Source organism: Fusarium falciforme, chromosome 3, assembly GCF_026873545.1.
Source record: "Fusarium falciforme chromosome 3, complete sequence".
NCBI lineage: Eukaryota > Fungi > Ascomycota > Sordariomycetes > Hypocreales > Nectriaceae > Fusarium > Fusarium falciforme.
Window position 1 is genome coordinate 1,358,066 of NC_070546.1, and position 25,569 is coordinate 1,383,634.

General features: G+C 53.9%; 9 protein-coding genes across 9 annotated transcripts; 3 read left to right on the forward strand and 6 right to left on the reverse strand.

Annotated features, from left to right (window-relative positions):
• Positions 1–464: 464 nt before the first annotated feature.
• Positions 465–3,642, reverse strand: NCS54_00376200 (Casein kinase II subunit beta; the record flags this gene model as incomplete). The annotated part of the gene is made up of 5 exons (XM_053149320.1): positions 465–1,175; positions 1,223–1,489; positions 1,538–2,609; positions 2,732–2,748; positions 3,097–3,642. 5 exons carry the CDS (start codon positions 3,640–3,642, stop codon positions 465–467), a joined length of 2,613 nt encoding a protein of 870 aa, XP_053005295.1.
• A 3,765-nt stretch (positions 3,643–7,407) lies between these two features.
• On the reverse strand, positions 7,408–8,880 carry NCS54_00376300 (Hypothetical protein; the record flags this gene model as incomplete). The annotated part of the gene is made up of 3 exons (XM_053149321.1): positions 7,408–8,000; positions 8,058–8,692; positions 8,750–8,880. The coding sequence occupies 3 exons, from the start codon at positions 8,878–8,880 to the stop codon at positions 7,408–7,410; spliced, it is 1,359 nt and encodes a 452-aa protein (XP_053005296.1).
• Positions 8,881–11,186: 2,306 nt separating this feature from the next.
• On the reverse strand, positions 11,187–12,944 carry NCS54_00376400 (Protein BFR2; the record flags this gene model as incomplete). The annotated part of the gene is made up of 2 exons (XM_053149322.1): positions 12,845–12,944; positions 11,187–12,787 (listed from the first exon to the last, which is right to left on the reverse strand). The coding sequence occupies exons 1-2, from the start codon at positions 12,903–12,905 to the stop codon at positions 11,187–11,189; spliced, it is 1,662 nt and encodes a 553-aa protein (XP_053005297.1). The 5' UTR covers positions 12,906–12,944.
• Positions 12,945–13,289: 345 nt separating this feature from the next.
• On the forward strand, positions 13,290–14,390 carry NCS54_00376500 (Hypothetical protein; the record flags this gene model as incomplete). The annotated part of the gene is made up of 5 exons (XM_053149323.1): positions 13,290–13,352; positions 13,412–13,538; positions 13,590–13,709; positions 13,763–13,987; positions 14,035–14,390. 5 exons carry the CDS (start codon positions 13,290–13,292, stop codon positions 14,388–14,390), a joined length of 891 nt encoding a protein of 296 aa, XP_053005298.1.
• Positions 14,391–14,776: 386 nt separating this feature from the next.
• On the reverse strand, positions 14,777–15,946 carry NCS54_00376600 (Tudor domain-containing protein; the record flags this gene model as incomplete). The annotated part of the gene is made up of 3 exons (XM_053149324.1): positions 15,668–15,946; positions 14,913–15,612; positions 14,777–14,862 (listed from the first exon to the last, which is right to left on the reverse strand). Exons 1-3 carry the CDS (start codon positions 15,716–15,718, stop codon positions 14,777–14,779), a joined length of 837 nt encoding a protein of 278 aa, XP_053005299.1. The 5' UTR covers positions 15,719–15,946.
• Positions 15,947–17,979: 2,033 nt separating this feature from the next.
• On the forward strand, positions 17,980–19,782 carry NCS54_00376700 (Hypothetical protein; the record flags this gene model as incomplete). The annotated part of the gene is made up of 1 exon (XM_053149325.1): positions 17,980–19,782. One exon carries the CDS (start codon positions 17,980–17,982, stop codon positions 19,780–19,782), a length of 1,803 nt encoding a protein of 600 aa, XP_053005300.1.
• A 470-nt stretch (positions 19,783–20,252) lies between these two features.
• On the reverse strand, positions 20,253–22,390 carry NCS54_00376800 (Hypothetical protein; the record flags this gene model as incomplete). Its single annotated transcript, XM_053149326.1, has 2 exons — positions 20,253–20,297; positions 20,363–22,390. The coding sequence occupies 2 exons, from the start codon at positions 22,388–22,390 to the stop codon at positions 20,253–20,255; spliced, it is 2,073 nt and encodes a 690-aa protein (XP_053005301.1).
• Positions 22,391–22,986: 596 nt separating this feature from the next.
• On the forward strand, positions 22,987–24,060 carry NCS54_00376900 (Holocytochrome c-type synthase; the record flags this gene model as incomplete). The annotated part of the gene is made up of 3 exons (XM_053149327.1): positions 22,987–23,079; positions 23,130–23,740; positions 23,793–24,060. The coding sequence occupies 3 exons, from the start codon at positions 22,987–22,989 to the stop codon at positions 24,058–24,060; spliced, it is 972 nt and encodes a 323-aa protein (XP_053005302.1).
• A 197-nt stretch (positions 24,061–24,257) lies between these two features.
• On the reverse strand, positions 24,258–24,875 carry NCS54_00377000 (Hypothetical protein; the record flags this gene model as incomplete). The annotated part of the gene is made up of 2 exons (XM_053149328.1): positions 24,258–24,775; positions 24,830–24,875. 2 exons carry the CDS (start codon positions 24,873–24,875, stop codon positions 24,258–24,260), a joined length of 564 nt encoding a protein of 187 aa, XP_053005303.1.
• Between the last annotated feature and the right edge of the window lie 694 nt (positions 24,876–25,569).

The window sequence follows — 25,569 nt, forward strand, 5'->3', positions numbered from 1 at the left end:
ATGGCATGTAAAGTCGAAATGTCTAAGCCTCACCAAACACGAGTGCGACGTAAAGCGTCTCGATCGGACATGATGTTACCCCGAGTCGACTACGACGGAGGAATTTGACCAGGTCAAGATTGCACCCCGAAACATGAGAATTATTCTCAAGCCTTGTTTTGTATATCTTGAATTGACCTGGACCAGCAATTAAGAATAATGTGCTCCGCATGGTAAAGTCCAAGCATGATGGAATCTATGGATAGCATTTAAGCAAACAATCTGGATGTGTTTCACCAACGTGCAAGATAGTACTGATTCACTTTATGAATGCCACTATGAGTTGGGGAATCTATGTTGGCCATTCCCAGCGCGTATTCAAATGCTCCAAGTCCTCTCAACCTGCGAGCCATTCCATGCCGAACAATACAGAGGATATCATTTATGCTCCCAAACCTTGCCCAAGCCCTCAAGAACAGGTATCGCTAGTACATTTCTCTGAAATGGGGGAAAACAGTTCCATCACCTCCGTACATGCCTCCCGGCGTCTCAGGGGCCGACATGTCAGTATTTGATCCCGGCCCTTGCTGCTGCTGCTGCTGCTGCTCCTCGTTCCCATTGTACTGGAACCCATTCAAACCAACGTATCCCTCAAACATCCTCGACATCTCGGCCCCGATCCTGCTCCCGTTCTGGGCCATTGAGTCCGGTGTTGCTGCCTGTGATTGTTGGCCAGGCAGTGACGGCTTGCGGAACGGCTGTTGCTGCTGTTGCTGGCCGCGCGCAAGCCCTATCATCCCCAAGGCTGCCGTGGACTGAGGGTCGTCCTCCGAATCCAACCCAAACCGCGGCGCAACGTCCTTGAGTGAACGTATTGTTCGCCATAGCCGTTGCGATGCCCAGCTCTTGGCGGAAAGGTCCTTGACCAACTCGAGCGCCATGTAAAACTCCTCTCTGCAGGTGGCGCTGAACCTGACTGGGGCATGAACCGAGGCGAGAAAAACGACAGCGATCGCCGAGGTCAGGAATTGGTGGTAAAAGACCTGAACCCGGCGGTAAAGATTTGTCGTGTTATTTAGGTGGTTGAGATATCGAATCGTATCCTTGGCGATGTCCACCACGCGCTCTGATTGCGACGGATGCGCCATGATGCTTGTTGCGCTATGTAGCACTGGCGTATATAGCCAGAGACGCATCTAGAACTGTCAGCGACGTTGACTTTTGCTCCTCTCTTCCTACTTACCTGGTTGAGCCGTAAATATGTCCAGATCCTCAGGCGCTGGAGGTTATATGATGGTGTCGATGTTATTTGCTTCTCCTTGTCCCAGTTGCGAACCTTGACCTCCTCGGGAATCTGTTCGTACCACTGCAGAAGCTCTTGGTCCACGCTTTCCAGTTCCTCTGATCGCAAGTCGCGTGCCAGAACTGGTCCGAAATGTGAAACCTGCCGCCAAACCTTTGCCCCTATCCGAGAGTAGGTGATCATGGCGACAAGATATGGATACTCATCCTACAATGTCGTTAGTTAGACTCCTTAAAATAGAATTGAGTTACTCACCGGAAAGGGCAGTTGTGAATCAATCTCCTCGTCCTGAACCACATAAGGGAGCCCGGTTCCGAAAGCCCATCGTCGATCCAAGACATATGCTGACCAGAAGCTTGTCAGGGCATTCTTGCGCTCCTCTTCGTCCTGGATCTTCAACAGACCCGTCCTCTGGTGGATGCCGAGCTCTAGGCATAATCGTGCGACCTGGCCCATCACACGCCATGCTAGGACTTCATCGTTAGATAAAAATCGGTAGCCAGCGACGAGAGCCAGCAGCGGTAGTGTGGCAACATCTGCAGCCTCGGCCATGAGCTTGCGGTTCAGCACCGACTCCATGCTGTCGTACAACCGAATCGCTTTATCACTGTGCCCGTGCTCCTCCACGACTAGGGCACAGCACATGATAATCTTGAGTTGAAGGGTCTTCTCATCGTTGATTAGTTCCCTAGGATTCTGATGTCGCATTGTTTCCAGGAAAGGCGCAAGAGTCTTGGCATGTGCTATAACGTTTTGCACGTTCAGGACCGGATACATGATGCCGATCTCCTCCTCGTGTAGTCGGCATAACCGGACCATCTCGTCCTTGTCGAAGTCATGGATTGGATCCAAGGGGCGAGACAGCGGCATGCCCAGGGCATCGTTGTGATGGGCATTCTCGTCCCCGTCTGAGATGCCTCTATAACCCATGTTGTTGATGGTATTGTTGGCAACGTCTAGACTGAAAGCCATGCTGGTCGGGCCACGAAATGAACCGTACTTGGAATTCAATCCGTCGTGCCGATTGAGTGAACTCGAACTTTGGGAGGGTGAGGGGGCGACAGTTGAGGTGCCCAGAGCCATAGGACGATCACTGAGGGAGGCGAGACGTGTCGATTCAGATTGAAGAACTTTGACGGTTTGATGTAGCCAAACAACCTCGTCTTGGAGACGACCGATCTGGGCGGTGACTTGCTTGAAGTCATCCGAGTCCTTGAAGTTGTTGGAGCAGCAGTTCGGGGCGTATAGGCATGCAAGGTTGAGATTGCCGCATCGCTGGCAAGGCGTTTCTCCATTACATTTTATTTTTCGGCGTTTGCACTCATTGCTATACGTGAATGGTCAGCAACATGTTTTCTTCTGCTTGCAAGGCTTGTTGGCACAAGCCCAGTGTCAAAGCGGACAGCGCCTCAGCGGAGAAAGCGAGATATGAGACGAGAGTGTACTGACCAAGCTATTGATATATACTATACCGACGAGAAGAAAAGAAGGTTAGCAAAGTGTTTCATGTGTCAAGAGGCATCGATGTCGGCCAGGCGATAAGACGACATGAGATGGCGTGACGTTTTATGGATGAAGATGATGCAGCATGGTGTCAAGTCAGACGAGGCTGTGACAACACTGGCCATACAGGTCGACATCAGTGTAGGTAGTACAACGGGTCGACGATGTGTCCACTCAAGCTACTGCGCGTGTGTCTCTCACAAGCTGTCTGCCCCATCTCATCTCACTCCATCCATATCTTGTCATCACATCTCATCACTCTGGCTTCATGACGACCTGGAACTGACACAAAGAAATGAAGGACAACTCACCCGATTCCTCTTACTTCTTGTCTGCTTGCCCGCTGCGGTAGATCCATCATCAAGCGACTTCCGCTTGTTTGCGTTGGACGTACTCACGCTTGGGGCGGAATTTTCTCCGACAGAGGCGGAACCTGGGCTCGCCTGTGTCTGTGGTTGCGGCGTCGTGTCGTAGCCAGCAGCCGCCGCCGCGGAAGCACCCACGCCGACGCCGGGGGTGCCGCCGGGAGTTCCGCCTGGCCCAACTCCGGGGCCGGGGCCGGAGGACGGGGTCGGTGTCGCATTCAGGACGGGGACCTGGGCGAGGAACCTCAGGTCGCTGGCCTGCGTCTCGATCTGCTCCATCGCGCCGAAAGGGCCACCGGCCGAGGCGTGAGCGTGAGCGCGGACGTGGGCGTGATGCGGATGTGAGGGAAGCGCGTGCGGATGCGGATGCGGATGATGAGCGTGGATGTGAGAGTGACCGGGGACGGGGCCTGGGACTGGGACGGGCACGGCTAATGGAATAGGAGTGGACGCTCCTGGAGCTGGCACGAATTGTCCGCCATCATAAGGCATTATTGCCGGGTCCGCAGCCCGCTGGGAATTGCGCCAGGTGTTACCCTCGCCGCTGCGGATGCCGGGATTGGCCTGGCCTGTCGCCACGTGACCGGGGTATCTCCCAGTACCTGCCTCAAGAGTCAGTATCAGTGTTTGGGCCTGGAAAGCGCCGGCTGTTGCTGGAGTTGGGATCCCGATCGCACCTGCAGCGCCTGCCGGTCCTGGCTCCTGCCCATGTTCATCCCCCTCTCCCTCACCCACTCCTCCCACCCCGAACACGGGATAATAGTCCTCCAGGGTTGCCGACCTTTTTCTCCGACCTATTTTGCCTTTTCTCCGTCTTTCCCTTCACCACTCCAAGCCCAAGCCTCAGCCTGGTTCTCCACACTCTCTCTGAGCGATCCTCAAATCGACAATGCCAAGGGATTGGTAGTCCAGCCAGTAAGAGGAACCCCAGCCGCAGCGAACCAGATTCGCTCGTGTGGAGATGGACTGTGAAGCGTGGTACGTGCGACCCAAAACTCTGGAGCGGATCTGACAGGGAGTCCGCGGACGCCCGAACCCACCAGCTTGGTTGCGCTGTCTTCTGAGCCGAGCTCGGGCTGTTTCAGCGGCCAGACGCGGACAATGGCGGGCAGTGAAGGAGTCGACTCGGAGTTTTGCAATGATGGGTATGTATCGACGGGATGATATTGTGCGACGTTTCTGTTGCTTGGCTGTTTGTTATGTTGTTCCGATGTTGACAAATGATAGGTGGTGGTTGATGGGTGACGACGGTTGGCTGCTGGTGGCTTGTTCAAAGCCCTGCGCTTTTGCGCCTCTTCCGCTCCTCTCCTGCTTTTCGTGGACCTTGTCTCGAGTATCCTGCCCTCCTGTCGCAGTGTTGGTACCAAATCTCGGCAGACGAGATGCCAATCTGTCGGTACTGCGATGTATGTCAAGAGTGTCGATTCCTGCCGACGATCAATGCCCGCGTAAACGTAACCGCAAGTTACCCGCCTGCCTGGTCGATCAACCCGTTTCCCGTCCAGTCCGAACTCTGTCGCATCTGCGCATGTCAAGGCAGCTCTCTTTCAGACCGCGGAATGCGAGCGGCATATCCTGGGGAATGGTGTGGTATGGGGGTGTTGGGGACGCGGTCACGGATGGGGATGTTGTCCAACTTAAACAACAAAAGGGAGCTAGAGATCATGAAACTCATTCTCTCTCTGCTTCAGCAGCAGCCACCTATCCCACGTCCGCGCTCGCGCCCTTGCTCTCTGCCTTGCCTACTCCGTACTGACTATACATACCTACCTTAGTACTTCGTACCTCGTTCGCGCGCCTCACGCCCAGTGTCGGGAACATTCATCTCCTACATCGAATTTCACGCCCTCCCTGGGCGCCGTCCAAAGCCAGCCCCTCTCCTCGTGGCCTCCCACCCCGGTTGCCCGATCAGGAGGGCAATTCTCACTCTTCAGGCCACCATGATGTCAACTGGGCCTCTCCGGGCGGTCCGGCATCGCACCCTACACGCCGAGCCTGCCTATCGTGGGACATCCTGGGCGCCGCACGCAACGCACAATGCTCAGAATGGGACATGTTTTGCTTCTTTGATTGCTGTTGCGCATCTGTCACTTTGCGGAGGACCAGGGAGGTCTCACATCTGTTGCGAGGCGACGACAGCAAGGGGCATCGTCTGTCAAGCTTTGGAGTTCCAAGCTTGATGCTTCTCCCGGAAGCCATGACCAACACAACCACCATGCGGGCCGTGCATCGCGGGTGCCCATTGACTCAAACTTTGAAACCTCCGAAGCCGCCTCCCCATCTCGCATACGACTCTAGATCTGCTGTTTTCGAGCCAAGTTCCATCGTCTGCCGCGCTTCCATCAACCGTCCGTGGGATATCAACCCGACGCCGCGGCATCTTCCCTCTGGTGGGAGTGGGCCTGCTGCCAAACCGCAAACCACAGGGCGCTTTTTTAGACGAATTTCTCTTTCGGGACAGCCTCTCGCTTCTTCTCGACGCCTATTGGCCCTCGTCGCTCTTATGAGGTGGTGGCTTCCAAGATCCCCTGAGTTTGAAGAGCAAGACTTCCTGGTTCCTTGTTGAGTCCAAGCTTTGAATCCCGGTTCTTACTTGAGCATTCATTTTGTAAGAAGCTTCTTGAAGCTCTAGCCATGCTCTAGAGGCGCGGAGTCGTGGGGACTCAGGCCTTGCTTATTATCAGCCCCCATGCTGGTGCCACGAGGTGAATGGCCATCCCATCCACATGGTAGCTTTATATGCAGGACCCAAAAGCAAAAAAAGCCCAGCGCAAAAGGGCCAATCTCCAGCAATCCACTCGTCGTGATCTTGAGCAGCCAGTAACATCGGTGGGCTCGACAACTCCGTCTCCCTCTTCTTGGCCTTTGGGTCCTCGTCGGGAGCTAATCTTGTTCAAGATCTCGTATCGGACCCTCGTTTTCGGTGGCCGTGTGGTGTTGTCTTGTCCTTCTTTGAGAGCTGTGCTATGTTGCTGTTGTTCGATGGTGGCTACGATGTCAAAAGATTCAGTCAAGACACGATGGATGACTCCCTTGAAGGGTGCATTTCTCTCCACTTATTCACGTATATCCGCGTACAATGCTTTAGCGAGATCTCCACTAACCTCGGTTTATAGATGATGAAGATGCAGATCTCCCGCCAACACGACATTCTCATATTGGTGTCTCTGCTGAGATGACGTCTACACGATCTTTCTTCCGTCAGAATGGTGTGGTTTCAGGGCCCTAACGTCTCAGCCCAACGATCATCCTCTTGTTTTACCCTTTGCTGTTCAGCTTGACCCGCGAGAGTCAAACCCCTGGCATGGTCCCCTGTCACCTCACTCGCAAGGCTGATCTAGGGTGCTCTTGGCAATTTCGCCCCGTTTCTTGTCACCCACGCCTTTTCCCACTTGACGTCTCCTGGTCTTCCTTTCGTTGCTTTTTTGCCTCGACTGGCACCTGTTTATCACCGCTAAACAGCGGCCGGCGCACTCTCTAGTGGCCGGCGTTAAGAAACGGGCGGCACGAAAAAAGCCAGAAGCCACGCGATGATGCTGAGGGGCAGCCTAGTCAGGCGGGACGGGATATTGACACGTCTGACACGCAACAGCTTGCCCGATTGACGAAGGGTGCCTATTTTTCGAGCCAGCAACACGATACTCCTCGTGTTGGACACTAACTAGGCTCCATACCTCCCTCATGTACTGGGAAATACGGCAGTTGCCGGCTGGTTGGCGCGGCCTAGGTAGATTGTTATGCCTTGTGCCAAGTACCTAATGCCGTACATAGACGAGCGAGCCAGTGAGCCGGCAGGCAAGACTCTCTCCCCCCGCAGCATATCATCATATCATTTCTTCGGACTCGGTTCTCGACCAAGCTAAAAAGCTTAGCCGCAACTCATCTCCCATCAGCAGAAAGGACGCGCGTGTCTGGAGACAGATCAGATCTTGACCGCCAGGTCGCTACTCACGATCGAATGTAAGGGGGCTCAAAGATTCCTTTCACCGCCAGGCACTCATTGCTTCGATGATGGGTCTTGATACAAGAGGCATGGCCATGTCTCTCGGTTCGACAAGCGAGCTGCTGTATTAGCCACATCACATCCAGCAAGCACGATAGAAACAGTGTTCAATATGGGTGTCGAAAATTGTCAACGACCGCCGTGGACCTAAAGCCTCGCCATGGCTATATCCTTTCCTTGTTATATCTCTAGGAACAGCATTACTCAGCAGCCTCAACTTGCTCGCTCATCCTTCAATGCAACCCAATGTCTCTCTAATCCAGGTCTAGATGCTCCAATGCTTTCGCTACAAACGCCGCGTCCTGATCCCGGGGCTCGATCACCGCATCCTTCCCGTCCGAAGACCCGCTCATCTCGGGGCCCCACTCACCGTCGCCGACCTCACTTGGCTCGCTCTCCGTTTCGGGGGGTGTTTGTGGTGGAGTTTGTATGCCGACGATACTTGAGCCAAGGCTGAGATTGCGCTTCAGCATACACATCTCTACGGATATGCCAGGTCCAAAAGCACATCCCACGACATACTCGCGCAGACGGCCACCGGGACTCATGGCATCCATGTCCTTGGAACGCAGGCGGTCCATGACGCTGAAGATGGTGGCAGAGCTGGAGTTTCCATGGTTGATGTAGGTGTCATAGCTTGCTCTCATATGTTCCGGGGTAATATTCATGGCTTGCTCGGCACCGGTGAGGATGGTAGCACCACCAGGGTGCATGGCCCAGTCAAAGTCGGCGGCGGTCTGATAATCTGGAGGCAAACGCGGCAACGAGGCCTTGAGGTCGTTGAATGCAGGCGCAATTGCAGCCCCCGTGAGCTTTGGGACCCGAGGGGTCAGAATGACTTTCCAGCCTGTCTCGGGGTCAGTATCGTGATGCAATATCTTGGCGGTACTTGTCAATAACGTACCAACAGGGTCGACGTCGAACCCTAGATCATGCTCGGTGTCTGGTATTACCCTATGGTCCCAGCCTAGCAGGTCATAGACGGACTCGGCAGGCTCACCAATGCCATTGCTCAAAACAACAGCGCTGGCACAGTCAGAAAAGAGACATGCGCCTATCCTCGTCTCCTGCAGCTCATTGATGCTATCCAACTCACTTCGCACCATGGTAGTGCTGACCTCTAGTGCGACGCATAAGACGCGAGCAGGCAAACCTCGAGCTCTATGTCCCAGGGCCAGGTTCGCGCCTGTACGCAGGGTGGCCAATCCACCACTGCAGCCGACGCCATGTAACAGAACCTTCTCGACTCCATGGGTAATACCCAGCCCCTTTGCAACGAAATGGTCAAAGCCCGGGTTGGCGCTGTCTGTGCAGGTCGTGGCGACGATGTGGGTTATGAAGCGGGTATCGATCTTGGCCTCGGCGATGGCCTTGCGAGCGGCGCGTATGGCCAGGGGGACACCGTCAGAGTGGAAGAGTTGGTGAAGCTCTGATATCGATGGCGCATTTTTCTGGTTGACTGCCGGATGGTCTGGGAGCCCGATGGAAGATCGTGTTTCGATGCCGGTGTATTTGTTGATCCCAAGAACTTTTCTCATGCTAAGATTACGAGCGTGGTCAGCGAGGATGGCGCATATTGTTGTGTCAAGCACTTACGATGGTGTATCTGGGTAAAACCTCTCGCTGAGAATGTCGAGGCAAGTATGCTCCAGCATGTAAGGGGGGTATTCAGTGCCGATGCCAATGATGGAGAGGTTCAGCTCCCCAAATGTGCTGGGTGCTGTCATGGCTGAAGCTGTCGGGGGCTTTTATTTCCCCAACAGATTGTTTGGTTGAGAGCGTGAAGGATTGGAGGAGAGCCTGAACGACAAGAAAGCCACTCTACGTGACCGAATCGAGAAGACCAGACTCGAGAGAGGTCAATTGAGTCCTCTGCGAATATCGTTGACGCTTCGAACCGGTGCTATCCTATCTTGTCGTGTTTGTGCGTGGGGAAGGAATCCCGAGACAATATCGATGACGCTATCTCGACGCCAGGCTGCTTATACGAACAGGGGTTGAAGTGAGGGGAAGAAGATTCAATGGCGATCGTGACGAGACGGGAAGAAGGAGAAACAAAAAGATGGGAGAAGAAGAGAAGGTTTTCAACGGTTTGATGAGTGCAGCGACGAAGCTGGTTACAGAACAATGCGGGAATGTCTCGGATATCCTCGATTAGGTAGGTAGGGAGGTGAGGGGAACCGTAGACAAGACAGTGTTATTGCTACACCAAGCGGTGAGTGACGCAAAGCATTCAGGGCATGGAATTCCCTGTATAAATATACGTTCCGTTCTCAAACCCTTATCTGGGTCCGCGTGTTCGGTTTCGTCATGTTACAAAGTGTCTCGCGGGGGGTTGTAGCAGAAAACAGCCTTGACGATGCATGCAAAGCTTTGCGATGGGCTAGTGTCCGCCTTGGCGCTGCATCAACCATCTTTGGAGTCTAATCACAGGACCTCTCCCACTCGCCAATGGCACTATTTAAATTCATTAATCTCAATTACTGTGAGATTTTTCTCTTCTTGTCAGTACCTCGGGACTATCTGCCGGAAACGGGGACCTGACTAGCCCTGAAGCAGACTATCCGGGCGCCAGGATTGTGGCTCAGCCTCTCAACCCCAGTCACGGGCGGCCGCCCAAGATATACAGAGGACCTTTCTGGCTCACGGCAGTGCTGCTTCCCGAGGAGAGGGCGACGTCATCCCGTCGAAGCGTTGCCCCGATGCCGGGTCAGTTGCGCCGACGGGGCGAATCAAGCTGCCGGGGGTTGTTCATAAGGCTGAGGGTGAAGATGCGTGTAAGCGATGAGGGCTCAGTGTGGCTGGCATTTACAGTCAGATAGATCAGGCTTCGCCTCTTTTTCAGGGGCCTGTAGAAAGTGTACAAGCTATGGATAAAGCTCTTAGGCCTTGGTGGTGTGTCGAAGCTTCTTCGAAGAGGGAAGAGAGATAGCTCAGCCTCCATACATACCTGTAGGTTCAGATATTGGCGGAGCAGCGAACCTAGACAACCAAATGCACAAGATTTAGACATAGCCAGAGGTTGAAAGAAAGAGCGTCATGGGAAGCTTCCAGGGGTAGTTTAATATGCGTTCAGTTATAAAATGATGACAATGATTGATTGCACAGGACCCTGCTCTGAAACACACGAAGCAGAAGCCTGAGACCGCCTGTACTACCCCAGACAAGGTCTCGAGGCGAGGGTTAGACATCCCCAAACACTCGAATTGACAGAGCCAGGTGCTCTACTATTCTAACGCTACTTTAACAGATAAGAAAAAAGGAGAAATCATTGGAATTGGCTTATCCTTAAAGCTCCTATGCTAAAGTTGCGTAGAGGGCATTTTTTGGAGACTGCTTCCAAGTATTGACCAGCATTAGATAACCTCTGGCAAAACTGAAACAGCAAGCCATCTATCACAGTAGCGACCAGGAAAATATTCATGGATATCAGATGGATTTCAAGCGTTCAATAAATTCCACAATTATAAAATCGCACAGGCATGAGACAATGTCAGCCTCAACGATGATGATGGCTTACTCTAAGCGAGCCCCTCCACCGCCAACTTAAATCTTCCATTTCAACACTACACATTTCTTATCACCAACACGACAGCTCCAATCATGTCTACAATCCCCTTTGTCATCCACGCCCTCGTGGAAACACCAGCCGCCCTCTCCTTCATCTTGTATCCATCCTTGCACCTCCAACCTCTCACACCCGCAGCCGCCCTTCTCCTCCAGTCTCTCGGCGGTCTACTCCTCACGTCCAACCTCATCGCCCTCATATTCGCTCGCCGACCTTTCGACGACGTCAGCCGCCAAGTCGCCATCGCTTTTGCATTTTGGCATGTCTGGCCCTGTTACCGCGCTTACACCCGTCTGAGCGGACGCGGTTTGGAGGGGGATACGCCTGAGACGAGGAGTACACTAGGAGGACCGGTTGTGCATCTAGGAGTGCATTCGATTTTATTAACCATGTTTCTCTATACCTGGTATTTGGGATAAATACTCAAAAAAGAACTCCGTACCACGAGTTATCCATGTACACAGTCTAGCTTCTAAACAATCTCAAGCCCGCCTCCTCGGCGTCAACCTCCATGTCATCATCATCGCTCTCGTCCTCGTTGAGCTCCATCTTGCGGCCAAACAGGGTGCCAAAGAAGCGGTCAATGGCCTCCTGCTCCCACGCCCGCCGGTCCTCGGGGGCCATAAAGTTCTGCAGCTTCTCGTGCACCGTGAAGCGCATCTTGCGACCCTTGCTCGCCTTGCGGTCCACGTTCTTGCGCGTCTTGACCTCCTTGGCCGCCGTGAGCATTACCGTCGGCACCGCGCCCGCCGACGCTGAGGACCCGTCCACCGTGCGCTGGTCCACGAGCTCCTTGAGGAGCACCTGGTAAAAGTCGGCGTCGTCGTAGATGTCGTCGTCCTGCGTCACGCCCTTGGCCGCCTGCGCGGGAGCGCATGATCGAGGAACGCGGGAGCGCTTGGCGAGGCGGTTGTCCGGGTTCAAGAGCTGCTCCCGGAGCGCAGTGACGAGCGTGTCCTTTCGCGACTTGAGGCCGTCTCTTGTGGTGTCGACAGACTGGACCTTGCGCGACCACTTGTCTAAGCCAGCCTCTCTGACCTTGACAGCCCGCTCCTCCTCCGCCTGCATCTGCTCCCAAATCTCCTGGGTCGTCATCGAGGCGTCCAACTCGCGCTTGCGCTTATCGCCAGCCCGAGACGAACCAAAATTGTCCTTGAGGCTGCTGATGGTGTTCAGCAACTTGATAGCAGCCTCCTCGGCCGCCTCGTAGGGCTCAGACTCGGGCTCGGGGCTGTCTTCGATGGCGGCAAAGGTGTTGGCAGCGATGAGGGCCTTTTGTAGACGGATTCGGAGATTGAGCAGACCGTCATAGACCTTGCGCTGTTCTCGAATGGCAAGACCCTTGTTGACGTCGGTGCGGTTTGAGAAGGCTGCCATGACGGGCTTTACACTCTTCGCCTTTTTCTCTTTCTCATCATCGTCGCTTTCCTCTTCATCATCACTGGCGTCTTCATCTTCCTCGTCTTCCTCGTCGTCTTCTTCAGACTCGTCATCTGAATCTCCAGCGCCGTCGACAAGAGCGTCGAGGCCATCATCCATGTCATCTTCTTCCGAGTCAGAACCCTCGAGTTCCACGCCGCTCATCTCGTCTTCGTCCTCGTCCACGTCGGCACCACCCTCGCCGCCCTCGTCAGAGGAAGACATAAAGTCAGCAGCAGTGGCCCTCTTGGACTTGCTCACTGGCTTCTTGGGTTTCGAGCTCCCTCGGAAGGTAAAGTCCTGGAAGCGCTCCTCGTCGCTCTCGCCGAGGGCGTTGTCGCTGGAAATCTCGGAGTCGTTGGCCTCGGCCTCGTCGCGTTCCAAGTCTGCAGTCTCAGGATCGTCGAATGCTTCGTCGTCCTCATCCTCATCCTCGTCTCCCTCGTCGTCGGACTCGCTCTCCTGCTCTAGAGCTGCCCTTGAGACGCGCGAGCCTTGATACTTGGGACCGAGCGACACGCCCTCCTTTTGCCTCAGCTTGCTCTTTCCCACGGAGACATAGTGCTCTGTGCCAGCGTTCTCGTTCTCGCTCGATTCGCTATCGCTGCCGTGCTCGCTCACATCGACATTGGCTTCAGGATCGTAGTCTAGGAACGAGTTAGAAACCTTGCGCAACGTGGCGCACGAGAAATCGAGTTACGTACCCTTGGTGATATGTTCGTCCAAGTCCTCGAACTGCTTTGCGCGACCCTTTGCTTTGGCCATTGTCGATATGTATCTTGGACAAAAAGTGTCTTGGATCAGATGCAAAGCTCTCCTACCAATGGTAGCGGCCCCCACGTAGGTTGGAAATTTTCTAGGATGGTCTTGAACTTTTAGGCGGTGGTAGGTGGCAGAATTGTCACAGCTCAGTAGTAGTGGCGCCGGCAGTGAGTGATAGCGCCGAGGGCCGCTAACAAGCTGAATTGAGCATGGAAGCCTGAGCTGAGATCCAATATTGGATGATATATCAGCTCCAGTTCTAACAAGATGCTTAGAGTCTGAATTCCAAGTCTTCTCTCATCGATATAGTCAAACAGGCTTTGGGTAGAGCTTGGCTGTGCCGAACCGAGGCCTCGTTCAAGCTATCTATACCCGAGTCCTCCCATGATGCGTCCGACTTCTGCTCGCCTCTTTCAGACCCTTCGGGCTCTCCAGCATGAGAATCCCTTGGTAACCAATGCCCTGGACTATCTTTACAAAACCATCACCCTTTCCCTAACCAATGGTAGGGTCTCCCCCGGTCCGGTACACCTCCGAACTGGCCTCGACGTCCTCAAAGGCGCCACATAGCTGGCGTCGAGAAGGTCATTGCAGTGTCATCTGCCAAAGGTGGTGTAGGTAAAAGCACAGTAGCAGGTATATCACCTCATGTCGTATTCATATACGCCCATGTTGATGCATTTTTAGCAAACCTGTCTCTCGCTTTTGCCCGTCTCGGTTACCGCGCCGGTATCCTCGACACTGACATCTTTGGCCCGTCTATCCCCACTCTGTTTGATCTTTCAGGGGAGCCTAGGTTATCCAGCAGTCAGTTACATCGTTGTATCAAGCTAGTTCTTGAAACGCTGACAACTCTGTAGAGAACCAGTTGATCCCCCTCACAAACTATGGCGTCAAGACCATGTCGATGGGCTACCTGGTCGGCGAGAACGCTCCCGTCGTGTGGCGAGGCCCCATGGTGATGAAGGCAATTCAGCAGCTCCTTCATGAAGTCGACTGGGGTGGTCTGGATATCTTGGTCCTCGACCTGCCGCCAGGAACCGGAGATACACAACTGACCATCACACAGCAAGTCATACTGGATGGTGCGTGCCTACGAGGTATTCCTTCTACTGTTACTGATGCTACACAGGTTCCGTCATTGTCACTACGCCGCACACTCTAGCAACCAAAGACGCCGTCAAAGGCATCAACATGTTCAAGACAGTCGACGTCAACATTCTCGGCCTGGTGCAGAACATGTCTCTCTTCCAGTGCCCTCACTGTCATGGAGAGACACACATCTTTGGGTCAAATGCGAGGGTGGAGAAGTTGTGTCAGGAGCACCAGATTGACTTCCTCGGCGATATTCCATTGCATCCCAACATTGGAGACGATGGCGATCGAGGAAAGCCAACCGTTGTCGCTGAGCCAACAAGTGAGAGGGCAAATGCCTTCTTGAAGATCGCACAGGACATCTGTCCCAAGATCAACCTTAGCAATAACTAGGTACTAGTGAAGTGGGCATCTAGGTCGATGCCCACTTCATCTGGCCGACGCATAGAGAGCAATGGACAATAAAGGTCCATAATAGCAACTAACCCGGCCTGCTGTATCAGTTTAGTATGCACTCAACTCCAAGACAGTAAAGTACGCCATGAAGCAGGTATTCAATTGACCTCGGCTGGCCCATTCAGGCCGCAGCTTTCCTATGTGCTTGGATTCTGAAAAAAAAGACAACTGGGTTAAAACGCCAGCAAAGATAAGACGTTAGCCTCTGCCACGATCAAATGCAAGGCATGTTACCAAACAAAGCAATAGCTCCCGAGACTTCCAAACGCCTTCTGCACGCCAATTTGATATCGCGGAAATGCCCTGCTAAGAGAGAATGCTCATTAGTCCAGCTCATCGTTCATTTGGTAGACATGACGGCTTCGAGTTGGGTCTTTTCGCATGGTCTGGCCAGAGCCTGTGAAACCAACTGCCACAAATGTCAGCATTTGCACTCATAACTCAACACAAGATGCTTACCTCTACCGTTAACACCCTCGGGCGTTCGGAACATGCTCTCCTTCTTGTGAGCCTTTCCGAACTTGGATTTGGCGCTAAATTCTTGCCACTTATTCTTGTTCTTCTCGAGCTCCTTCTTCGCCTTGAGCTTCTTTGCCTTGGGGGGCTTCACATCGCCGTTGTTCTCTGCTTCTCTCTTCGCTTCAGGATACACTGTCGCGCCGGCCGACGTCACCAATCCGGGGGCAGGGGGAGTCGCGGGTGCCGAGGACAATGGGGTACCGTCTGCCTTTCGCTTATTCGAGACAGGGCGGATATCTCGAGATCGCAGAGTCTCTGTGTTATCATACGTCTTGAACTTGACAATGTAGATGGGGTCTGTCGAGGACCCTGTAATGGATGTAATACGCGCCGGATAGAATGCCTTGTCACCGGTGACCCATTTCGCCAACACTGTGTCGTTGACCTGGTAGTGGACGGGCGTGTCCTCCTTCTCCTCGGCCGGGGTCGCTTTCTTAAAGGCGGGGTGGTTCTCGCGGGACCACTTCTCCGGTTCAGGTGGCGGGGACGGCTGCTTGGGAGCTGGCTTGGGCGCCTGCTTGGGCTTGAGCTCAGCAATGTTCTCATTGAGGAGATCAATGAAGTTGTTCAACTCCTCCTGAAGCGCTTTGAGTTCGACGTTCTCGGGGTCGTCGCGTAGTTGGCCGCGGACGATGTCCAGCTGTAGAGGCAACAGTCAGTATGATTCAAATTTGAGGCGAAAGCTGATGTCGCACCTGCTCTTGGTACTGCTTCTTTTCATCTTCGAGGTCGGATAAAGGCGACATGGCTGCAGAGTATGTATTCGGTGAAGGAGGAGAATGCGATGCTAGATGTAAGGACGTAGTGGTAGAGAAGTCGAAGTTGACGTGGGAGGCGATGGGTTGGTTGGGCAAATGAGGATCCAATGTTTGCAGTGGATGATGGTGGTTGCATGTGCACGTCACGTGCTGTTTTAAGTGACCACTGGCCACCAGCTGTGTGCGATGAAGTCGCCCAGCAACGAGCGGGATGTGTGCTTCTTGGTCAGTTGTAATCGCCCTTTCTAATGTATTCAAGCCTAATAGATGAAGAAACATCTGTAGCTATACTATCTATCCGCATTATTTAGGATCAATTGGACGTGGAACAGTTATTCTGGGGTTGATAGGCAGTTCCGACAGATGGGTCTAACCAATCGGGAATAGCGCGGCATTTCAAATCCTGGGGTTGAGAGCGCGTTGTACCGTCTTTCTATTCTCATGTATTTCTTTTCATAAAAGTATAACCATGTCTCATACAAGGGACAGTCTCAGGATTAGAGAAGACGTATATAATGCCATTTTAATACGAGCAAGTCGTATCTGCTTATCTTTACAAACCTCCATGACGGACACGACTTGCGAATACACGTCTCTCACAACAGGGTTTATGGTTGTATAATCCTGGGCTAGTCGGCCACTCTCACTTGTGCTCTGGTAACACACAACACAAAGCTGACTCTAGTCCTCGAATTTCCCGGGGGGATTGCAACATCGGTGGTCATGCTCGGGTTACGCCTACAGTCGGCCCGGGATGAGAATTGTGTGTTCGTGTGCTCCGGTGGCCCCGAGTTTGATCGCTCCGTTCAAGGAGGGCCCCAGACTAATGCAATGTGTATCTCGCGAGTGACGCAAGATGCACTGGGACACACGCATCCAGCACCATGCTGCGCTGTCGGTTGGCAAAAAACACGAGAGGGGCCAAGACCCCCGCGGGATGATTCGTACGTTGCTTGCATATGCTCACGCTTGGCCTGCCTAGCAAGGCGATTCCTAAAATTCCAGTCGCGTCTCTGATAGTCGAACGGTCTTTCGCAGGCTTCCATCTACTTCGTGTTCACGTCCCATAATAATGACTCCATCTTTTCTTACCCATTCTTTCTCACGCACCTAACGTTAGATGTTCGCTAACAGCTGCATGGTCAAAGTAATTTTATCCTGCAGTACGTGTCGTGTTGCTCACTTACAGTGGGAAAAGACGGACCCTCAGAGCTATCCACTCTCAACACTGACGCAATGGGTTGCTAGGACGTGTTTCGTTCTATTGTAACCATCTTGAAGCAGCCTCTCAATATAAACCAGAGATAACACAATTTTATTAGTATTTGCCTTTGTGGCTGATGGTGTAGGTTTGTACAAGCGACGGACACGTCTGTCCCCCCACTGTAGTGGTACTGTAGGCTCACTCAACACATGCTTCTACCTCGCTCGCTCTACTCACGAGCCCCTCGTCCACTCAGTCATTTATTTCGCAAAAGACTTGACTCGCTACCTATTATTTCCCCCCTCTCAAATCTCGTCTCCTCTAGATTGCGCATTTCTAAACCCACCAAAAGAGACGTGCCCCAGCCGCCAACCAACTAGTCCTAGCCCGGTGTCTCGGCAACACTAGTTCATCTCGCGCCGTTTTGCTTGTTCATTTTGTCTGGGGCTTGGCCTTGGACTTGGACTGGTCCCGTCTGGAATTGTTCCTTGACCCAAAAAAGTTGCTTCTCCTCTTCGCGGGAAGCTCAACTCTCCTCCCTTCTCCCTCACGCGCCCTCTCCCTCTCTTCTTCCTCATCCTTTACCCCCACGCGCACCGCATCGCATCGCATTGGATCCCCAGATCGCAAAAGTGATCGCCGGCCGTCTCCGCTCCTCCACTGCATTCGACCCTCACCGATTCTTCTCTCGGCCGATCCATTGACATCACTGCGACTTTCGGGTTATAAAGCGAACGCCGCTACATTTAGCTACAACAACATTTTCTCTGCAGCTTCTAGTTCCTGCAAGGCTGTTTATTATTTGCCGAGAACAGCCCGTGATTCGGCTCCGATTCATCTCTCCCAATCCGATCACGCATTCATTCCTCTCTGCCTGCGCCGGCCTCAGCGCCCATGATAACAGGCACTCGGGTCGTCGGGTTAGCCAGGAGGATCATAACCACATATTCTCACAATAGCAGAGACGAAACAATCTCAAAAGAACCCGATTTGGTCATCTAGAGCACTCAATCGAGAGCGAATTGCCTTCGCACCGCCAGCAATCATGCCTCACACACGGGACGTCGACAGCGCATCGTCGACAAGCGGCCAATCAAAACGGCCTCCCCTCAACCATCAGGAGAGCGACTCTCAGAGCGAGAGCAGCGGCGTCCACCATCAACATCAGCGCCGACATCACCACGTCCGCCATCACCAGCGACAGCACACCGTCGGCCACCTGCACCACGCTCGCGCGCCCGCCGCCAAGAACGCTCCTAAACAGCCCAAGCTGAACCGTCGCCATACCTCCCCAGCCGACGAGAACCAGCAACAGATACAGCGAACCGCATCCTCGGGCAACAATTCCCACCGCCGAACTGCCAGCGACGCGAGACTATCGTCCCGTGAGTCCTCATCAGCCAATCTCACAAGGAATTCGTCGCAGGCCAAGCTCGGCAAAAGCTCGTCGCAAACCAAGCTCTTCAAGAGTCCTTCCCAATCAAGGATCGTCAAGAGCCCCTCCCACTCAAAGCTCAAGCGCAACCGCTCGCACACAGAGATTGGCAAGCGAAACCGTTCCGCGGAGCTGAAGCGCGCCTCAAGCACCACCATTGTCTACCAGACGCAGACCTCCGGTGGGAAGTCACAGGTCCACTTCGACTTGGGCAACGACGGCCAGGACGACGAATGGGTCGATGCCAGTGGGTCTAACTCGCCATACCTCTCCCGCAAGGGCTCCCTCAACAGCAGCAATCACTCTGTCCATCATCCCGACGACCACGCCGCGACCTCTCGACCGATCACCCCCGTCGATCCCGTCCCTTCAGCCCAGGCGGGCCACCAGGACCAGCTTGAGCAACCTCCCATGTCAAGCCCGGAGCGCATCACATCTCACCAGAAAGGCTACCTCACATCCCGCATCCTACAGCGCACTCCCTCACACGGAGCTCCGCCCCAGATGAGCGCGGATCTGGCGCAGGTTGCGCCCCAACGCTTCGCTCCAGCCTCGGCTGAGGGCCGAGATTCGGGTACTCTTATGGGGAGTAACCAGGATGAGCTTACCTCTCGCTTCGTTGAGGCCGCAGGGTCCGGATTGACCAGTGAGGGATCTTTCTACCGGCCGCCTCGGGGAGACTATCACCGCTTCGACGATACTCCTCAAAAACCTCGCTCCATTGCCAGCATCTCGGGAGATCGTGAGGCCCCTACCAGCGCGCCGCAACAGAAGGAAGAGGTCGACGACAGTGCATTAGCGCCCAAGTCCTCCCGGCGGACAGCTGGTCCTCCCGCCCAGACGTCACGGACACAGCAGAAGCTGAATCTCCAGCGGGCTAGCTCTGTGATTGAGCCGGGACAGGCAGTCGGCGGAGTCGGAGGTGTGGTCGGCCACACGCCGCTGATTGGCGTCGGCGGACCCGGCTATGACGGGGCAAACAGCCGCGACCCCCGAGTCGGCAAGCTTCTGGAGCGCACCGGCATGGAATACCTTGTCGTTCGTCGACATCAGAATCCGATTTCACGGTCCATCGATCGCCTAAACCGCCTCCCGGGCATGGACAAGTCGCTTCGTATCCCATCCGCCAGCCTCGGCTCCGCCAACGGAAAGCGATCCCTCGACCTCACCATGCGTCACCACACCCGCAACGTCAGTATGCCCGACGCTCGGAGACCCGTGACGCCTAAGAGGCCTAATTCGGTGCGGACGAACGGTGCGGCATCAAGCTACGACGGCGGCGATGACGACGGCAGGTTGACAGACCGGCTTAGCGGCTCGAGCTTGGTGGGCGGCGAGGAGGAGGACGGCACAGCAGCCCTGCTAAGGAATCTGTGGGAAAAGTCGATGGAGTTGAGTGCGAGCACAGACTAGGAACTCTGTGGTCCCGTAGATTAGGAGTCTTGATATCAACCCAGAGGAGGAGCAAGGCGCTGGCGCAGAAGAGGAGCAGGTTGCCTGCAGAGGTCAAAGGTGCTCTGCTCGAGCACGTGTTTATACGTTTTGGGATACGAGGGCGTTACGGCGCGAGGGGGGTAATGGGAAACTGTACAACTACTGGGGATACTTAGAGAAGGGATTTGGCCAAGACGACGTCATGTCTGGACGTCATGATACGAGTAAATTGTCTCGGTACTATTATCAATGCAAGCGAGGATTATATCCAAGTTTTCAAGGTTGGATATACATGAGAAGTGATTGTGTGTACGTCTAGATGTCTCTATGCAGCTCTGAGCCATGCCTCTCGTGCCTCCAAAATGGATGCAAAACCCACCACGCTTGATCCCATCCGTACGCCCACCGATGCCATGTGAATGGTTGTTTATAAAGATTATATTGTTACATTATACGTTGGGTGAGAGTTGATCGTACTTGACACATCGCTCAACCTGTAGAGAATTAGTATTTTGAAGCTTCCATGGGAGTGTACATGGATGATAGGAGAACCACTTACATCTTCAATGCTGGCCTGCATAAACCTCCTCGCCTCAAGTCCCACCCATACCATCAGCATGGAAAAGTCACCATGCTTGACCATCTCTGTACCGCTCTGGGCACTGAGCTGGCGCAGAATGGGTAGTGAACTGCTGAGCAGGTCAACGTCGGGGTTTAGGCTACGTCCAATGCCTTCGAGCAACAAGATGCTTATGACAACATTGACAAAGTCGCCCTCGAGACGGACGTGGTGGTTCCGGACCATGCTAAGCACCTGCTGCAGAATGTCGCCGATCTTGACGTTGCCGAGGGCCAGGGTGCGGCTCTTGACGCCCAGGACGAGGTGCTGCATCTTGAGGGCAAACACTTCCTCATCAAGCACAGCGTCCGGCTGCCGGCAGCGCTCACACATGAGGTGGCCGGCCTTGTAGCCGTCAAACTCAGCAACAGCGCGGAAGAGATCGAGGAAGTTGGTGCGGTTCACCGAGTTGAGCTCGGTCACCAGTCCCGTGTCGATGAAAATCAGTTGAGGTCGGAATCCCTCAGCGTCAATCTTGGCCAACTCTGCTTCCCATGCCGCTGGGTCCTTTCGGTGTCTATATGGTCGAAGACGCTCGAGCACTTGCTCGGTAACATCTTCCTGCTCATCAGGGTGCGCCTTGGTCATGGTTTTCCGCAGGCGCAAGTCCGGGTGAGCGGATTGGTAGAAGCGGACCATGATGTTGCCAGGATGCAAATCAGCGTGAACAAAGTTGTCGAGGAGCAGCATGCGAAGGAAAGCGTCGAGACCTTCGTCGGCGATATCATGTTGAAAGACGCCACCGCCATTCTCCATAAAGTCCGCCAGCGGAATGCCCTGAGCAAACTCTTCGATCAAGACATTGCGTGTTGTAAAGTCTGTGTATGGATAGGGGAACGAAGCCGTAGACCTTTCCTTGAAGTTCTTGCGGAACGTGGCCAGGTTTGCTGCCTCTATGCGTAGATCAAGCTGGAGTTTCATCATTTCTCCAAACTGGGCAACCTCGTCTGGCAGCGAGAGCCACTCAATGGTTGGGATAATGTTAAGTGCAGAGGCAAAGAAGTGCATGATGCGGAGATCTCGTCGAACCGTTCTCTCAACATTCGGATGCAAGACCTTGACGGCAACATAAGACGAAGGTACTCTCTGCGGCGAGCTCTTGAGTACAGTGTCCACATTGCGCAACACGTTATGTGCCAACGGGTGCAGAGGACCGTCCTGAGCATCAATCTCATCCGGGCGAGCCAAGTCGGGCTTCAACTTGGCCTTGTAGACCTGTGCAATGGCTCCAACGCCAAGAGGCTTCTCGTGAAACTCGTCAAAGATGTCCTCAAAGGCACGGCCCCCAAACGCAGCCTCGACCGTCTTACGGGTGGCGTGCATCGAGTGAGCCGGGGCGTTGGAGTGAAGCTTGGACATGATCTCGCACATCTCTGTGGGGAAGATATCTGTTCGTGAGGCTGCCCACTGCCCAAGCTTGATGAAGGCCGGACCAGCCAACTCCATGGCATTGACCAAGAACCCATACCACCAGAGCGTACCGCTGCGTTCATTATCCCGATCTCGTTGTCGTCTTCCAAACCAGATGGCCGGGACTGTGATGATAACAGGGACAAAGATGACGACAAGTTGGAGGAAGCGAATACCGGTACAGACGGGCTCGACTATCAACAAGTCCAGCAGATATGTGATGCGCTTCACCAAGTTCGAGGCACCTCGAGACTCGGCAGGCACGCTCTTTTTAATCTCAGCCCGCGATACCTCGAGCATGCGCTTCTCTCCTGTATCATCCCCGCTCCCATTTTCTTGTTGCGACAGTTGAACAAATGCCGCCGTTCCCAGCGCCGCCGCGCCACCAGATGCGCGCAAGGCTATTGTCCTCGTCCTTCCAGACGGCCATTGTATCGGTCGATATCGGCGGGCACCCTGGGAGACGAATCGACGGCTAAGGAGTGTAACGCTGAGGTTGGGGCATGTTCGAAAGCCCGGACGGACAAAGAACCGGCATACGAAGGAGCCAGCCCTCATCTCGGAAAAGGAAAGAGGTGGTTATCGAAGTATAGAGACGCGAACAATATCATGTTCTCATATCCGGGGGGGACGACATCCAAGGGAGGTGAATAGCATGTGCCAAGGTATAAAAATATCGCTGTAGGTATGATGCGAAGACTTATTTGCAAGGATGCCCGCAAAGACACATGAACCGACTAAAGTGACGTCGGGGGAGTCGAGCTGACTCGAGTGACGTACCTTCTATTCCGACTGGGCTCGGGAATAAATCGGAAAAACACGTGCCTCATCCCGGCTGCACGCTGGGAAGGTGCAAGGATGCAAGGATCTCGCGCGGGTTCCCCCGGCGCCGGCACAGAAGTGGGAAGGCACGGCCTTTCTTGTCTTTGCCTTTTGCGCCTAGAATTTTTTAATGGGCGGCGATAACGCAAAACGTCAGGCAAATTTCCTGCTCGCCCATTTGTCCATTCTTTTCAACCATCTCCAAATCTTCATCCTCGTCATCATTGACAACCACATCTTGCGACTCTTTGACGCTCTTGTCTTGGACCCTGAGGGACTTGATTCTTCACATTTATCATCACACCTGCCTTTCTACCTTACAATCTTTCACAATGGGTTGGTTTTGGGCTGACGCTGCTCCCGCGACCGTCCATGTCCCCATTGGACATCCGCCTGTCCCCGCGAACGCCGACAAGGCGCCTCCCGTACGCTCATATCCTCAGCTATTCTTCGTTTGTCGCTAATTCTTCTTCAGTCTGGCTGCCCCATGCACAAGAAGACTCTCGATAAACTCAACCCCGACGCCAAATGCCAGAGGCCCCAAGATGCCCCAGCTGCATCAGGCTGCCCCGTCCCTCATGCCGCCAAAACCGAGGAGAAGCCCAAATCATTGATCTCCCAACTCAACCCTCTCAACTACATGTTCCCCGATCTATCCCAGAAGCCCGCGCCTAACCAGGCTTTCGCTCTACCAACAACACGAGATGAATCAACTATCCCCAAGGGCTCGGGCGACGGGAACTGGGAGTACCCCTCCCCTCAGCAAATGTACAATGCGCTCCTGCGCAAGGGATACACAGACACAGACATCACGGCCGTTGAAGGCATGGTTTCAGTGCACAACTTTCTGAACGAGGGCGCATGGCAGGAGATCATTGGTTGGGAGCAGCGATTCTCTAAGGGACTGTACAAGGGATGGCAGCTTTGCAAGAGGGGCGAGGCTCATTTCGATGAGGAACTGGACCGACAGTGGGATGGCTCAGAAGTTGAGCCTACTCTAGTCCGCTTCCAGGGCCGACCCAAGGACCTGACTCCCAAGGCCACCATGATGCAGGTCCTGGGCTGGATTTACCCCTCCAAGTTTGGGTAAGTTGCTTTTCCCTGACAAATCACAGAATATTGCCTAACAAACTTCAAGCACCGAGCCTCCTTTCGACCGACACGACTGGTATGTTTCCCGGGACATCAACGGTGAGAAGAAGGAGGTCCGATATGTCATCGATTACTACTCTGGTGAGCCCGAGGTCACAGGCGAGCCCGTCTTCTACCTGGATGTACGTCCTGCCATGACTCCTCAAGGCGCGGCCGAGCGCATTATCCGATGGAGCACGGATGTGTGGTGGAAGGCCATTGGTGGCGACAGGCGGGAGCAGGACCCCCAGCCCTGGTTCCGGGGTACTTCGTAACGGATGTCGATTTCAAGGTGCTTGGGTCACGACGGATGCATGTTTTGGCTAGGGACGCTTGTTGCATTTTTCTCCTCTCTGATTTTAACGGATGGGCTGTATTTCTATAATCATGACTGAATGTCACTTGTACGAGCCGCGAAGGGGGAAAACTATATCGCTTTTGTATTATACAGGATCATTGGGCTCGACAATGCCTAGTTCAGAGTAACGGCCAAATTGTTTACCTGGTCCAGCAGAGCCTGGTCCTCTCCAGCCGCGTTCTTGAGCACCTTTCCAAGCTGATGATCCACCGTCATGCCGGGGTCGTCAGACACGATGCCCTGGGCCTGTTGAATGCGTGCCATCTGAAACTGAATGAAGAATTTGGGGACCTTGATGGCGAGGTTTCCCCCGACGGATCTGATGCCAGCCTCGGTTGCGAGGTAGACATTGAGCTCGTTCTGGAACACTAGCAAGTCGTTGTTGGCCAGCGGCGTAGTCGTTGCGAATCGGTCGAGAGCGAAGGCGAGAGGCGTCTGGCCCGAGGTGGCAAAGTTGATGGAGGAGAAAGTGACGCCGCCGGAGGAGACGTCCGGGACGCCGTCGATGGTTGTCTGAGAGGTGTCGCATGTAACGGTGCTAGCGAGAGAGGCGGCCAGTCCAGAGGTCTCTTCGGGGAGGGCTTGGGAGCCAACTATGAAGCAAGCGTTCTGGCGCTTGGCGAGTTGAGGTGCTAAGAGTTGTGAGTTGGGTCGGACTATCAACGAAGCATCCAGGGGGGGCATACCTGCGAGCGCAGTGCCAGCGAGGAGGATGAGAGTTGGGAAATACATTTCAACGAGAGCTGTAATGAATTGCGAGTCGAGATAAAGACTGAGAGGGGGTTAGAGAGAGAGAATGAAAGCAAATAAAAGATTAAACAAAAAGTGTTCTCCAGAGAACTCAAAGAATGGAACAGATGAGGCTTGCTACAACATTTCCATCCAGAGGGCATCTCCAAGCCCTTTTTATAAACACCCATTTACTCTATCTCAAAAGCCAAGGCCCATTGAAACCCGAGTTTGATACCAAGCGCTACAAGTTGTTTTTACCGAGACGTATTCTCATCTTGGGCTAGCTTTGATGCCATTCCCGACAAGGTTCGTCTCACCACCGAGCTTGACGAGTCTCCTTGAGACATGGGACGCGCCAGGAGAGGCGCGTGCAACATCGTTAGGGAAAGCGTCGCTTTTAGGCAGGGTGGAAACAACCATACTAGGCAGAGAATGTCTTAGAAGAGAGAATTATAGTTATCTGCAGACACTGAGTTTATGCGAATGGAGTTCAGACGAGGCAGTCAGGGGGGCTCTCACCGTCTTTGGCCAGCCTTCCTCTTGCAGCGCCCCAATTGAAGCCTTCACCCTCATTACCACGATCCCAAGATCGTTTTGGCGTCTCACATTTCCCAAACTCGATAGATTCATGATCATCCCCTCCCGGATGGTGTACACATGGGACGAATTGCGGCGTAAAGACGCCTATGATTAA